This window comes from Takifugu rubripes, chromosome 11 (genome assembly GCF_901000725.2).
Source record: "Takifugu rubripes chromosome 11, fTakRub1.2, whole genome shotgun sequence".
NCBI classification, from domain to species: domain Eukaryota; kingdom Metazoa; phylum Chordata; class Actinopteri; order Tetraodontiformes; family Tetraodontidae; genus Takifugu; species Takifugu rubripes.
In genome coordinates this window covers 10,175,958-10,189,046 of record NC_042295.1, presented here as the reverse complement: position 1 = coordinate 10,189,046, position 13,089 = coordinate 10,175,958, and the positions used below count along the sequence as shown (strand labels likewise).

Below are 13,089 nucleotides of genomic sequence, written 5' to 3'. Positions count from 1 at the left end.
CATACTGGTTTTTTATCACTTTATTATCTGGAATCGTGTTTTTTTCCTGACCATTTTGTTTTCAACCTCACTGCAATGCTGTAGCATTTCAGATAGATTCAAACCTAGCTTTTAATATAGATATTATCATACAGATATAGATATTATTATTCTTCAGCAACTGCAGGAATATAGAGGTAATCTTTTTAAATTGTTTGGAGAACTTAGTAGTCCCTGGAGAGACCTTAAGAAATTACCTGGAGAGACCCAGTTTCATGTCTGGTGAATTGTCCATATTTAGTGATCAGTAACTATGTGATAAATCAGCTGTTGGGTCATTATTGGGCTTTAAAAATACAAATTTTCATGCATTTTATTACACATATTATTTGTGTCCTTTTGAGGACGTGCTGTGCATTTAGCTAATTGCATACATCCGTACACACAAAAAGGCGCGGGCGTACGCTTCTCTAATGAGGATAGAAATCTCACAGTCTCTCTGCTGTCATGTGTCTGTGTGGCTGCCAACAGCTGCCGGGAGAAGTTTGAAGTTTTGTCTTTTATCCTATCTCTGGATTGGACAGCACCAGGCTCTCCAGCGCGCAGCTGCCAAATTATTTCTTCTGCTTGTGCCAGTTTAGAAACCTTGGCCGCTGCAAACTATAAGCTGGTCTTATGCACGTTTTACCTCCATCCACAGTTTCATACCTTGACGCAGAGCCATATTTTTGGGACCTGTAACGAGCCGATACACTTTTCCTGACCTGCTGATGCGCTTTTGTGTTTGTTTTATTGGCCCCAGATAATTAATTCCTAATTAGCCTCAGAGTTGAAATTAGGCTGTGGTGTTTTGGTCCAGGGCAGCTGCTAAATTAAATGCGGTGCTTGGGCCAATCTTCGGCGGGCACACCCTCCACTGTCTGTGGTGTTGGTGTGCACACAAGCGCATTAGTTTGATTTCATTAATGATACATTTATGGTGTTTACGTATAGCCACCGATCAGTTCTCCCTCCACTATAAGCTCTCTCCTTGTTTTCATGCTCTCTTGGGTGCTCCGGGCAGATGTTAGCGTCTGATAGAACAGCCACCCTGTGTGTTCACACAGTACCATCTCTGTTGCACTTTTGGACTCAGACCCACATCAGCTGCTGGGTTAATTGTGTGACACTTCACCGCGCTTCCTCCTGATACGAATAAAGCCAGGCACCTGTTCCCTCCATTTTAATAAAGTGCTCCACTGATCCCAGTGTTTTTTTTTTGCCCCTCTTCTTCTTCTCTGCAGTGGAGCGATGCATGTGTGTGATGCAGTCCGGCACACAGATGGTAAAGCTGAAAGCTGGGTCCAAAGGGCTGGTGAGACTGTTCTACCTGGATGAGCACCGCTCCTGCATCCGCTGGAAGCCCTCACGCAAGAGCGAGAAGGCCAAGAGTGAGTATGCGCACACTCATGCAGCGGCATAGGCAGACACTGTCTTACTGTACATGGGCTGATGCTCACTGCTGCACACCTTCAAACCGTGAGTGTTGAAAGACAAATGGTATTTTTGGATCTCATTTTCAAAGTGCACGTAAAGCATTTCCATGCATATAAATGCGTGTGTTCATATATGTTTTAGTTGTCATATATTGGAGCACAATTTTAGTCTCGAGCTTATGTAACAGGATGAGATTGCTATATATAATGAAGAGGAATGGAGGGAGATGCTTATGGAAAAGGCAGTCTTGGACTGGTTAATGTCAAGGCCGATATTCTTTAATCATTTTTGTTAATATAGGTGTTTCCCAAGCATAATGGCTGGTTGGGAGATAAAGCATCCGTACATTGATATGTATAATTATTGCATCGTTTTCATTAACAACATTAGCTCCATGCCAATGGTTCTCAATTAAGAGACGATCCAGGAGGAAGAAATAAGGCTACAGGCACATTATACACATTATAATTGTATTAATTCAGTTTAGTTTAATATTTGTAGAGCTTCTATCGGAGAGGAGGGGAGAGGGGGAGGGCAGGGGAGGTGGGGAGAGGAGTGGAGAGGAGAGGAGGAGAGGGGAGGAGAGGAGACGTGGGGAGAGGAGAGGAGAGGGGGAGGAGAGAAAAGAAGAGGAGAGGGGAGGAGAGGAGAGGAGAGGAGAGGAGAGGAGAGGAGAGGAGAGGAGAGGAGAGGAGAGGAGAGGAGAGGAGAGGAGAGGAGAGGAGAGGAGAGGAGAGGAGAGGACCTGAAGGTCTTTCTTTCTAAAAATCCCACTGTGTTGGCATTTGTAAAACATTTGTAGACTAAAGGAAATGAAATCATGTCCCGTAAACAACATTTTTAAATGTTCTTTTCAGCTCGTAAACAAACATTCAATTTATGTATAAAACTGTTTCATCAACCGCTCTCCAAGACTTGCTGGATTCGTGCTTGTGTCTGTTGTCAGGGGTTCCAGTTTCCTCTTGGAGGAATTAAGAGTGTTAAACAGCCAAATTCAGACAAAGGAGCGAAATATAAAAAGCCAAAAAGATAAGATGTCTAAATGGCCTCGTTATCTCCCCATGGTGCCATTTGAGGCTTTATGAGCTGCATATTATCAATTTAATTGTGCAGTCTTGTCTTTCCTCTTTCTGTCAGTCACCATCGACTCGCTCTACAAAGTGACTGAGGGCAGTCAGTCAGACGTCTTCCATCGCCACGGAGACAGCAGCTTTGACCCGGCCTGCTGTTTCACGGTGTACCATGGAAATCACATGGAATCTCTGGACCTGGTGGCATCAAATGCCGAAGAAGCTAGAACCTGGGTGACCGGCCTCCGCTACCTGATGGCCGGGATCAGTGATGAAGACTCGCTGGCCAAGCGGCAGCGCACGCATGACCAATATCCTTTAACCCCTGCTGGTTTGAGTGTGCCATTTGACTTTTTGGAAAAAGGAAAAGCAAACCTAAATAGCTGAATCCGCACTTTTCCTCAATGTCCGCTGTGGAACGTGGCTGAAACAGACGTTCGAGGAGGCCGATAAGAACGGCGACGGGTTCCTGAACATCGAGGAGATTTACCAGCTCCTTCACAAGCTGAACGTGAATCTGCCTCGGAGGAAGGTCAAACAGATGTTCCAGGTAACGAGAAAGTAGCTATTTTTGATTTACTGTCAGCACCAAACTGTCCCAGACGCTTCGATATGTTGCCAAAGAAAGCGGAAGAGATATTTTTTAATCGGATGTAGCATCAAAACGTATCGCTTCCTACCAAAGCTTTACAAGTCAGACCATCACAACATATCAAAAATAGCTTAGCAGCATTTTAAATTCCTTTTGAATGAATATTTGATCTCCCTGATGTCATATTCCTGATGCATTTTTTAAGTTTAATGTGAATTTGTGTATATCAAATAAATATGAAAGTAATATTAGATATTATAATGCACTTTAATGGGAAAGAGGATGAAATATGAGCTCGTGAGGTGAGGACAGCTTCAATATTTTAAAGAGCAGTCGCTTTCTGTAATGTTCTGTTTCTGTAATGCCGGGTTTCCAGCACTTTCTTTTCAAACTTTTTTTTGCCAGAAATGCCAAAATCAAAATGAGAGCATCGCAGGCGGCGATAGCGTCGCATTTCGATCAAAGATGAAATCTCATTAATTTATCTTTTTCCATGTAGTGGCTTGCTGACGACTGCTCGCCACCTGAACAGCTTGTGCAGCTGCTTAAAACACCGCAACCTGCCTTTGTTTTCCATTTTTGTGTTTCACATGAAGTCCATTGCCGTGATTTACCCAGCTGGTGTGTCGGTTCTCCCTGTGATGGAGTCCCCGGTGCACACACTGAGCTCATTACGGGCCTGTGATGGAAGCATTAGTTGGTATTATTAGATTTGGTGCAGAGACGAATGGGCCCCCTGTGAGATTCAGGTAAAATGAAACGCGCGATCCCGGCGAGCAGACAGAGCGAGGTGGCAGGATGGAATGAGCAGCGGGCCACGTCGCCGTGCGTGTCCTCAGGCAAAATGTTGCAGGGATATGAGGTCATGGAGAAAAAAGATGGCTGTTCAGGTAATGGAGTTGTGCTTTGGTGAGAATTTGAAACGTGGGTTCTCTTGAGTATTCTGAGACTGGAACATTCAGCTTTAGACTAGATTAGACACAAGTTTGACAAGTTGAGTAATTATCTAGGCTGACAGTGTCCCTGAAGTCCTTTTTGGACGATATGAAATGCACACCAGTATTTCTCTACATTCTCCACATAGGAAAAGACTCCAGGATCGTGTTTTTGGTTCCTTATCGAAATGTTTTTATGGGTTGTCAAAGTAAAGTCTGGATCACTCCAAATCCTTTTATGCAGCATAATTAAAAAGCACTTAGGTTGAGCCTGCGATGACACCTCCTCGTGCTCACAGGAAGCTGACACGGACGACCAGCAGGGCACGCTGACATACGAGGAGTTCTCCGTCTTCTACAAGATGATGTCCCTGAGACGCGACCTCTTCCTGCTGATGATGGCGTACAGCGACAGGAAGGATCACCTGACGGTGGAGGAGCTGGCCAACTTCCTGCGCAACGAGCAGAAGGTCAGAGGTCGTGTTTATGATACCATCTCTAACCATCCTTGTTCATGAAATTGCCGACTCAGCGGTGCCCTTTTCTTCATCTCTCTTTCTTCGGTAGCTATTTATTGAGTTTAACACACATTGAAGCGCTTTGCACACGGTCTGCAAGTGGGGCTGCTCAGCAAGCAATACTGTCCTTTGTGTTCGCCGAGATGTGTGAGTAAAAGTGTGAAGTCGTCAGTCTCTTCGGCAAGTTTCCTCTTTCTCCCATGTAGATGACCAATGTTACTCCAGAGTATGTTACGGAGATCATCCAAAAGTTTGAGGTGGCCGATGAGAACAAACAAAAAGGAGTGATGGGGATTGAAGGTAACAACGTCTCTCTCACACACACACACACACACACGCGCGCGCACACACGCACACACACTCTCTCTCTCTCTGTCTCTGCCTTTCCTCTTTTGAGAGCATCCGTATAAGTCAGCCTAGCCTATTATTCTAATGTACCAAACCTGGTCTTGGGAAATAGGCATAAACCTGCTCCATCCTGTCAAAGCAGATTGAAAAGCTGTGTTGTGCATTGTGGTGACATCAGATAAAGCCTACCAACAATATTCTAGCAAGAAGATGAGGAATTTCCTATATTTGATTTCCAGATACAAATGGAATCAGTACGAACCCCAATTTTATTTTCACTTCCACCTCCAAAACAAACCAAATAAATGTGTAGATTAAATAATCACCGTGACAGTTTTGGGCCATCGTCTTCAGCACATGCTAATATTCAAAATGTTTCTTTCTCAAGTAAGCGGCGCGTTTAATAGAAGGGCGAGCTTTAGGGAGAAGTAGAGAGGATTGAGTCAGGATGTGGGTGGCGGGAAAGAGGAAAATTTGACAGAAACGAGAGGAGTGTGTGCAGGGAGAGGAGGAGGAGAGCTGAGGCTAATCTTGTTTGTTGGAAGCATGAAGGTTAAGACTGTGGATGTCTGACTGATCACACCAGCAGGCCTGATGTCTCGCCTGCGGGCCCGAAATATGTGTGTTTAATCATGTGTCGTGTGCAGATGAGACAGATCCACGCCGACCTCCTTTTGATTGGCTGTTACCTACACCCCCTGGGTCACTGTATCCACGTGCACGCTACAAAGAGTTTGCAAACATGCATTTACTGTAACCATAACTGCAGCTGACTGAAACATTGGATCCAGTCTGTTCACCTCAGCACTGAAATCTTTTTAATATTATCTTTTCACGGCTCAGACCCCTCTCCTTTTTTTTGCACTTTCCTTTCTCTTTCATGTGTTTTCTCTGGATGAAAGGATGCCTTCTGCCCTCTCTCTCCCCATCATGCTGCGACACATAAAAGATGTTGGCCTCATGAGGCGTGTCTCGGGTTTTGAGTCCCACCTCTTGGGTTTTCCTTGAACAAAAACGATTAAAAAAACCACACAATATTATTGAAATCCACGCGCACAGGAGGGATTGAGGTGTCACTGGAAGGCCACTGTGGCTTCATCCACAGTGCAGCGAACCGGCATCACAGCGCAGAGGTCTGATGTAGCTGTCACGCACTAGTTCTCTTTAAGGCCCCACGTCAACCCTTTGCATCTCCACCTGTATTCCTTATTTACCCTGGAGGTAATTAGGACCATTGGTGGCAGCAAAAGTCATTAAAAACATGCAGTTTTTATTCATGACCTGAACACGCGGCGTAAATCGAGGGGAGACGGCGGCCATTTTACTGTGTTCAAATGAAAGAGAAGAACTCTTTACCAGTGTCCAGCTGCTATATGCACACACTGGTGGAAGCCTGATTCTATTCAATGTCGGGATTATCCACCCGTTTATTTTCTGTTAAGCACCATTCATGCCCAGAGGGCTCACACGCCAAACCCACTCACATCCAGGGGCAGTGGAGAGCTTCCAATCAGGCTAATTGGTTTTTTGATAGAGCAGAGAAACCACAGGAAAATACAGGCAGGCTTCATCCATCCATCCATCCATCCATCCATTCATCCATCCATCCATCCCTCCCTCTCTCCCTCTCTCCATCCGTCCGTCCGTCCGTCCTTCCTTCCTTCCTTCCTTCCTTCCTTCCTTCCTTCCTTCCTTCCTTCCTTCCTTCCTTCCATCCATCCATCCATCCATCCATCCATCCATCCATCCATCCTTCCTTCCTTCCTTCTTCCTTCCTTCCTTCCTTCCTTCTTTCCTTCCTTCCTTCCTTCCTTCCTTCCTTCCTTCCTTCCTTCCTTCCTTCCTTCCTTCCTTCCTTCCTTCCACCCACCCATCCTTCCATCCATCCATCCATCCATCCATCCATCTATCCATCCATCCAGGTGAATGATTATCTCTGCACGCTTTCAACAGGATTCACAAATTTCATGCGCAGCCCAGCGTGCGACATCTTCAACCCCCTGCACAATGAGGTGAACCAGGACATGGAGCAGCCCCTGTGTAGTTACTTCATCGCCTCGTCCCACAACACTTACCTGACTGGAGACCAGCTCCTCTCCCACTCCAAGACCGACATGTACGCCTGGGTGCTGCAGTCCGGCTGCCGCTGTGTCGAAGGTGGGCTTTAGGAAAGGATGATATATGAGGACTATCTAGAATGCGCACGGGTGACATTTTGACACATAGCAATTGGAAAAGCACAGGTGCAAGTAAGGAGATAAATGTTTGAAATGCACGAAGCGATGCGGGGAGACCGTCTGACTGGCATGGCTTAAGGTTAATATTAGCAACACTTTTGCTTTTCCCGTATTGGCATCTCAAGCTTTAGAGCTGCCTTTTAGAGCTTCCTGCAGTAAAACCTTTGCCGAACCACCTGGTGGAATCATTTAACAGCAATATCAAATCATCAAAATCATAATAGATCGAGTAAACGAGAGCTGTCACTCAAAATAAATGTGACTGGTGCATCATTTCTCCTGTTTCTTCTTTTTTTCCCCACAGTGGACTGTTGGGACGGTCCCGACGGGGAACCAATGGTCCAACACGGCTACACCCTGACCTCCAAGATACCGTTTAAATTCGTCATAGAAACCATCAATAAATACGCCTTCGTCAACAACCAGTGAGTCTCAGCACCCTGATACGTTTGTGCACAACAGAGTTTTTTTGTGCCATTTTCCTGAAACAGGCGCTTATTGTACTGGAAAAAAAATATCCCAGAATGCCAAGCAGGAGAGGCACTTTTTTTCGGTTTATTTTTTTGGACCACTAATCCAAATAACATTTGTGTAATGTTAACATTATTCTAAACGTGTCGTGTTTAAGGTGACACATGACAGAATTCTTTGTTTTTCCTGTTTTTTTTTTCTCTCACAAGATTAAAGCACATCGGCAACATTTAGACTACCAGGTTTGTGCACGTGCTTTTTAGGGAATATCCTGATTGTTGGCAGTAATTAGCGCCTATTACTAAGCCATCTGCTGAGCAGTGTTTCCCCGGACTCCCAGAGGAGCCCCTGTTTGTCTCTGCTCAGTCCAACAGTAGCCAAACAAGTAGGTGAACGATGCAGCTTCCCGTCACCATGTTGGCTCACTTTGACTCAACACTGACGCTGTTTTACAGCCATTTGCTCAGTTCCAACACGAGATGACGAGTTGGAGTTGAAATGAATGGAATTAAACTGGAGACATCTGGCTTATAACTAACTCATGTTGGTCAGTGAGTCTTCCACTTTGTTTTGGTTTTTAAGGTGTAGATTTTAATTTTAACTGAATTTACAGAATAAATGTGTTTTTGTTTAGAAGTGTGAATATGTTTTTATAAATTTAGGAGAATAATTTGATGGATTATTAAGTGCCCCATTAAATGTTCATAAAAAAATGATGACCCTAATTAAGGATTCCTCCCAATTCAACAATTTCCACACTGTCAATCAGTTTCTTAACTTAGATGATAATGTGCAAATTAACAGGGGGGTGAAAACAACTGCTAATGGTAATAATGGGATAAGTTATTCAAAACTATGCTGAAACAATTTTATTAAACAGAGCTCTACTATTGTGATCTTTGTTTTCAAGCAGGAATTCTTTACACCCAAAAAGGGTTGAGTGTATGTTTTATAGCATTACAATCTCACAATATACAGTATTTAATGAGTAAATAAATAGAGCATCTGTCTGTCACTCGCTCTTCACGTCACACTCAACTAATGTTTTATCATCAGCACCACCTGTTAATGTGATTAATGCTCCCTGGGGCGCAGACACACACACACACACACACACACACACACACACACACACACACACACACACACACACACACACACACACACACACACACCCCACAGAGCTCATATGTAAGTGAAAACGCTATTTAATCTGAAAGATGTTCCTGTCTCTGTGTCGACTCTGATGGTTGCTGTTTATGTGCCGATTGGTTTAGGTTCTTTAAATTTGACAGAAATATCTTATTTACTGATTTTTTTTTCACCTTTTGTTGCTGAAAATATATATGCTTCCATACATCCAAATGAAGAACGCGTAGCTTTCCATTGGAGGGTAAACCAAGTCAAGATTGACTGTCAGGGTTTCATTATTGATCCCCCTCAGGAAACACTGTTTTGTCAACGTTGGCCCATCAAAACATGATCTAGGAAAGCTCCCAGACATTTTCCAGTTCATCACGTTCTGATGGAGACATGAATCCATACTGAATTTTGTCTGACAAGCAAATTTAAAATGTTTGTTTTTTCACACTAGTAAAAAAAATGTCAGTGTCATTTGGTGTAAATAAACCATAAAAGTCATTAGATTTAGTTACTGAGCTGGAACAAACAACAAAATGTAAGAGAGAGGGAGACAGTGTGTTCTTGTAACTTACTGAGTACCAAAAGCCACATTCTACTAGCAAAGCGAGGACAATTTTGTTGATCCTTACAAATTCAAAATACTGTTTGAGGGTCATGATTTCAAGTCATGATTTTAAGGTTGAGGTTAAATCTGTGTTCAGATTTGGGTCAAGGTTAGGGGTTAGTTGGAATGTTAGGGTTAGAGTGAGAGCCTGGGGCATGCGTTATGCCTATAAAAGTCCTCACAAAGATATACAAGTGTGTGTGTGTGTGTGTGCGCGAGCTTGTGTGTGTTATGGGGGATCAGTGGTGGGGTCCCTGAGGGAGAGGTGTCAGTCTGCCAAGGCTGACATTTCAGCGTTTACGAGTCATTTCACTTTGTGGCTGGACACACACACTCACACTCACACACAAATACACACACAGATGCTGCAGTGCTATGTGTCTTTAACACACTTTTATTAAAAAAGGTTACTGAGAAACATCTCAGCTCCCTCCAATTGTAGCAACATCCAAACAAAAAAATCTGAACTGTCCTCAACCATCTGGCTACCGCAGCACAAACGGACGAATGTGTGTTCATGGACTTTGTCTCCATTTCAACGTAAAGCTTATTCTACATCAGATTCCTAATTACAACCCAGTTAGCCTCACGAGAGCATTAATCCAGCTGGTCTGGTGGCTCTGGTGCTGACGTGGACTCTTCATCTCTGCAGGTATCCGGTAATTCTGTCCATTGAGAACCACTGCACCATCCAGCAGCAGAAGAAGATTGCTCAGTACCTCAGAGAGATCTTCGGGGACAAGTTAGATGTGGGAGACGTCCTGAATGGAGACTCCAAAACACTGCCCAGTCCAAACAGCCTGAAGGGCAAGATACTCATCAAAGTAAGAACAAACTTGTAGATCTGACCGTTGGACTCTACCCTTAACTTTCTACTCTAGCAAGACAAGCAGAGCACTTCATTCTAAAGATTTCCCTAGAATGGCTGCAGCCAATGAATAACCATAAAAAGATGAGAAGATGGAGAAAGTGAAAGGAAATCATCATATTGTCTTTTGAGTTTGCACTTGTCCAACCGCTAAATGGCTATGGGAACGTTGAAAAGCTTTTAAAAGTAAATCCGGTTACATTTTTATTGCTTGCTATCTTGTTTGCATGCAACAATCCTTCAACAATCCTTCAATTTTATGATGACTCCTTCAAAATAATTAGCTAAATCGTTTCATCTGCCACTCATGAGGCCATTAGACGTTTTTAATCACCACATGTAATATTTTATGTCTAAGTGTGTTCAGTTCATGTGCCAAAACTACTCATGCCTCAGCAAAATGGGTGATTTGGAACAGTTACACGAGCATTAATCATTTTTTTATGTATAAAAAATACACTTTGACACGTGTAGAGCCAGAATAAAGCATATCAATCACAGAATCAGAGAATCTCCTGGAAAACACTTGTAGTGTAAAGAAAGCCTGATGTTGTTGGAGGAGTCCCTGCCCGACGTGTGGAAAGCGAAAGAGGGATATTGATTTTCTATAAAGCCCTTTCTCCCATCCTAGCAATCCTCACCCCCTCTTTTCTCCCCTTCTCTCCCTCGTGTGAGACCCTTTCACTTCTCTCCACCGAACGTACCGGGAGAGTCACGTGACCGTACAGGACAAAATGGGGGGGGGGAAACTGTTGACGGTGACAGAAATAGACAAAAGAGGTGGGGTGGGAACTTGTGGCAACATCTGCAAACAAATCTGGTGACGTCTCGCAGCTGTGTCGGTGAGCGGGTCCGCGTCCTGCAAGGAGTCGGCCATTGATTTTGGAAGAAGCTTAGAAAATCTTCACTCCCACTCACACCTTCACAACAACTCACTAATGGGCTTCCACCGCTGAAAGGGCTGCTCCGGGAGCTTCTCTGAGAATCTGCAGCTGCGCGTGTGTTGTTGCGCACATCAAGAGTGTGTGTGTTTCCTGTGGTGACTGCTTTAGAATTCAAAAGACTCGAAAATGGCCACTTTTCCACAGTTAATTACGCTTTTGGGTCGAGCGTCCTGTGTTTTTTATTGGAGCATTTCTGAGGTGCAGGCTGCGTGAGCCTCCCAGTGCAGGAGAGCTTTAAAAAGCATATATGGGTCAAACATCATGTCAGCGCTGCCCTCTCATCTCCTTCTCTTCCCCTCGTCTCCCTGCAGGGAAAGCGTCTGCCTGCGTATCTGTCCGCAGACGCTGAGGAAGGGGAGGTGTCTGACGACGACAGCGCAGATGAAATTGAGGATGACTTCAAGCTGAAGAGCAGCAACGTAAGAATTGTGCACATCGATGTTATAGCGACGTCAGATCCATTGGTTCAACGACGATAATGCTGCTGTGCACAACCAAGGGCGGTTGAAAACAGCCATAATGGTTTTTTAAAAAAAAAAGTTGTACAAAAGGGAGGGGGAAAAAATCTCCTGCTTCCACAAATGGTGCTTACATCTTAAAGATCATTGCTCTGTTTCATTCCTCGAACCAGTAATTAAATTATTCAAAGGCCATTACAGCAGTTTTATTGCAGAAATATCAAAGCACAGTGCAGATGTTACATTCCAATGAATGCATTTGTTTTTATTCCCTGATGCGTTAAGAGAGAAAACACCTTCTTAATTCTCGTCACTTATCCTGTGATACTGTCGAGCCAGGTTCCCCCAACGACATTTAAAGCATAAAAACACACTCCAGATGGCTCACTTGTGTAATGGAATATGACATCAGCCTTCTACGTTTAGCTGCAGGCATGAAGCTGCACATGCCACATGTAATGATCGCTGCCATTTTCAGAGGTTTTCGCGTGGACAAGAGTTTCCGTTTTAAGCTCATTAAAGTGACTTTTTCTGTGGCCATCATGTCGCGTTAACGGCCTCTTGAAGCCACGATCCACTTGCTGGGGTCTTCTGGTGGTTTGTAGGTGTTGTTTACACCTACTGTGGTTGTCACACTGGATTAATGCTTACACTTACCTTCCACCTCATTCATATTTAGCAGGGAGTCGAGGAGCTGTTGAGACTTGTTTTACACTTTTCAACTTGTGCCACATGGATTAGAGGGAAAACACCACCAGGATCCTGGAACAAAGTCACATTCAAGCTGGTCTTTAAATACCCAGTACCAATGTGGCAGCCTCAGTCAGCCACGTCCAGTCCAGGATGAAAGTATGTGGAGTTTGGGAAGAAAGAGAATGTCCAAGGAATGCTGCTCAGGCTATAGTCTGGTTACAATAAATCTTTGATCACTTTGAAGCATCTGCGCTGCCATAAATACACCCACAGAGCAACGTAAGCCCGAGGAAGAGATTATATTAGAGCAGACAGTTGTGCAGATGTAGCAACTAGAGATGTGATACGGCTAACGTGAAATAAAAATGGACTCCTGCTTCCTCACATCATATGCAATCAAACGCAACGTCTGTACAGAAGTAGGACTAAAAGTGCAAATGGGATATTTTATCCTTAAGCTTCCATTTTAAGTTCACTTAAAAAAAAAATTTGAAGAATGTGTGCATTACGTACACGTCGTTGTCGTGGGTCATAACATTAGTAAAGGGATTTTTATTCACAGAAGGGAAGAAGAAATTCCATCAGAGTTTAAAAAGTGATGGTAATAACTGTTATTGCCAACATCTTACATTTTTCCAAGTTTATTAAGTGTTATTTTATTCATTTATTATTTAAAATTTAATAAAGGGTTTATCACAGTTATTAATTCTACCGCTACCACAACAGTGGTTCTGTCTGGTTCTGTCTACTCAC

General features: G+C 43.7%; 1 protein-coding gene across 5 annotated transcripts in view; it reads left to right on the top strand.

Annotated features, from left to right (window-relative positions):
- Positions 1 to 13,089, top strand: part of plch1 (phospholipase C, eta 1) — a 39,798-nt gene that overhangs the window by 13,828 nt on the left and 12,881 nt on the right. For all 5 annotated transcript variants that reach the window (XM_029844189.1, XM_029844187.1, XM_029844188.1 and 2 more), the window contains 9 exons: positions 1,263 to 1,409; positions 2,593 to 2,836; positions 2,946 to 3,075; positions 4,352 to 4,522; positions 4,777 to 4,870; positions 6,872 to 7,075; positions 7,460 to 7,580; positions 10,026 to 10,197; positions 11,497 to 11,604. In XM_029844189.1, the coding sequence (XP_029700049.1) occupies positions 1,263 to 1,409; positions 2,593 to 2,836; positions 2,946 to 3,075; positions 4,352 to 4,522; positions 4,777 to 4,870; positions 6,872 to 7,075; positions 7,460 to 7,580; positions 10,026 to 10,197; positions 11,497 to 11,604 (1,391 nt within the window). The remainder of the gene's footprint in view (positions 1 to 1,262; positions 1,410 to 2,592; positions 2,837 to 2,945; positions 3,076 to 4,351; positions 4,523 to 4,776; positions 4,871 to 6,871; positions 7,076 to 7,459; positions 7,581 to 10,025; positions 10,198 to 11,496; positions 11,605 to 13,089) is intronic.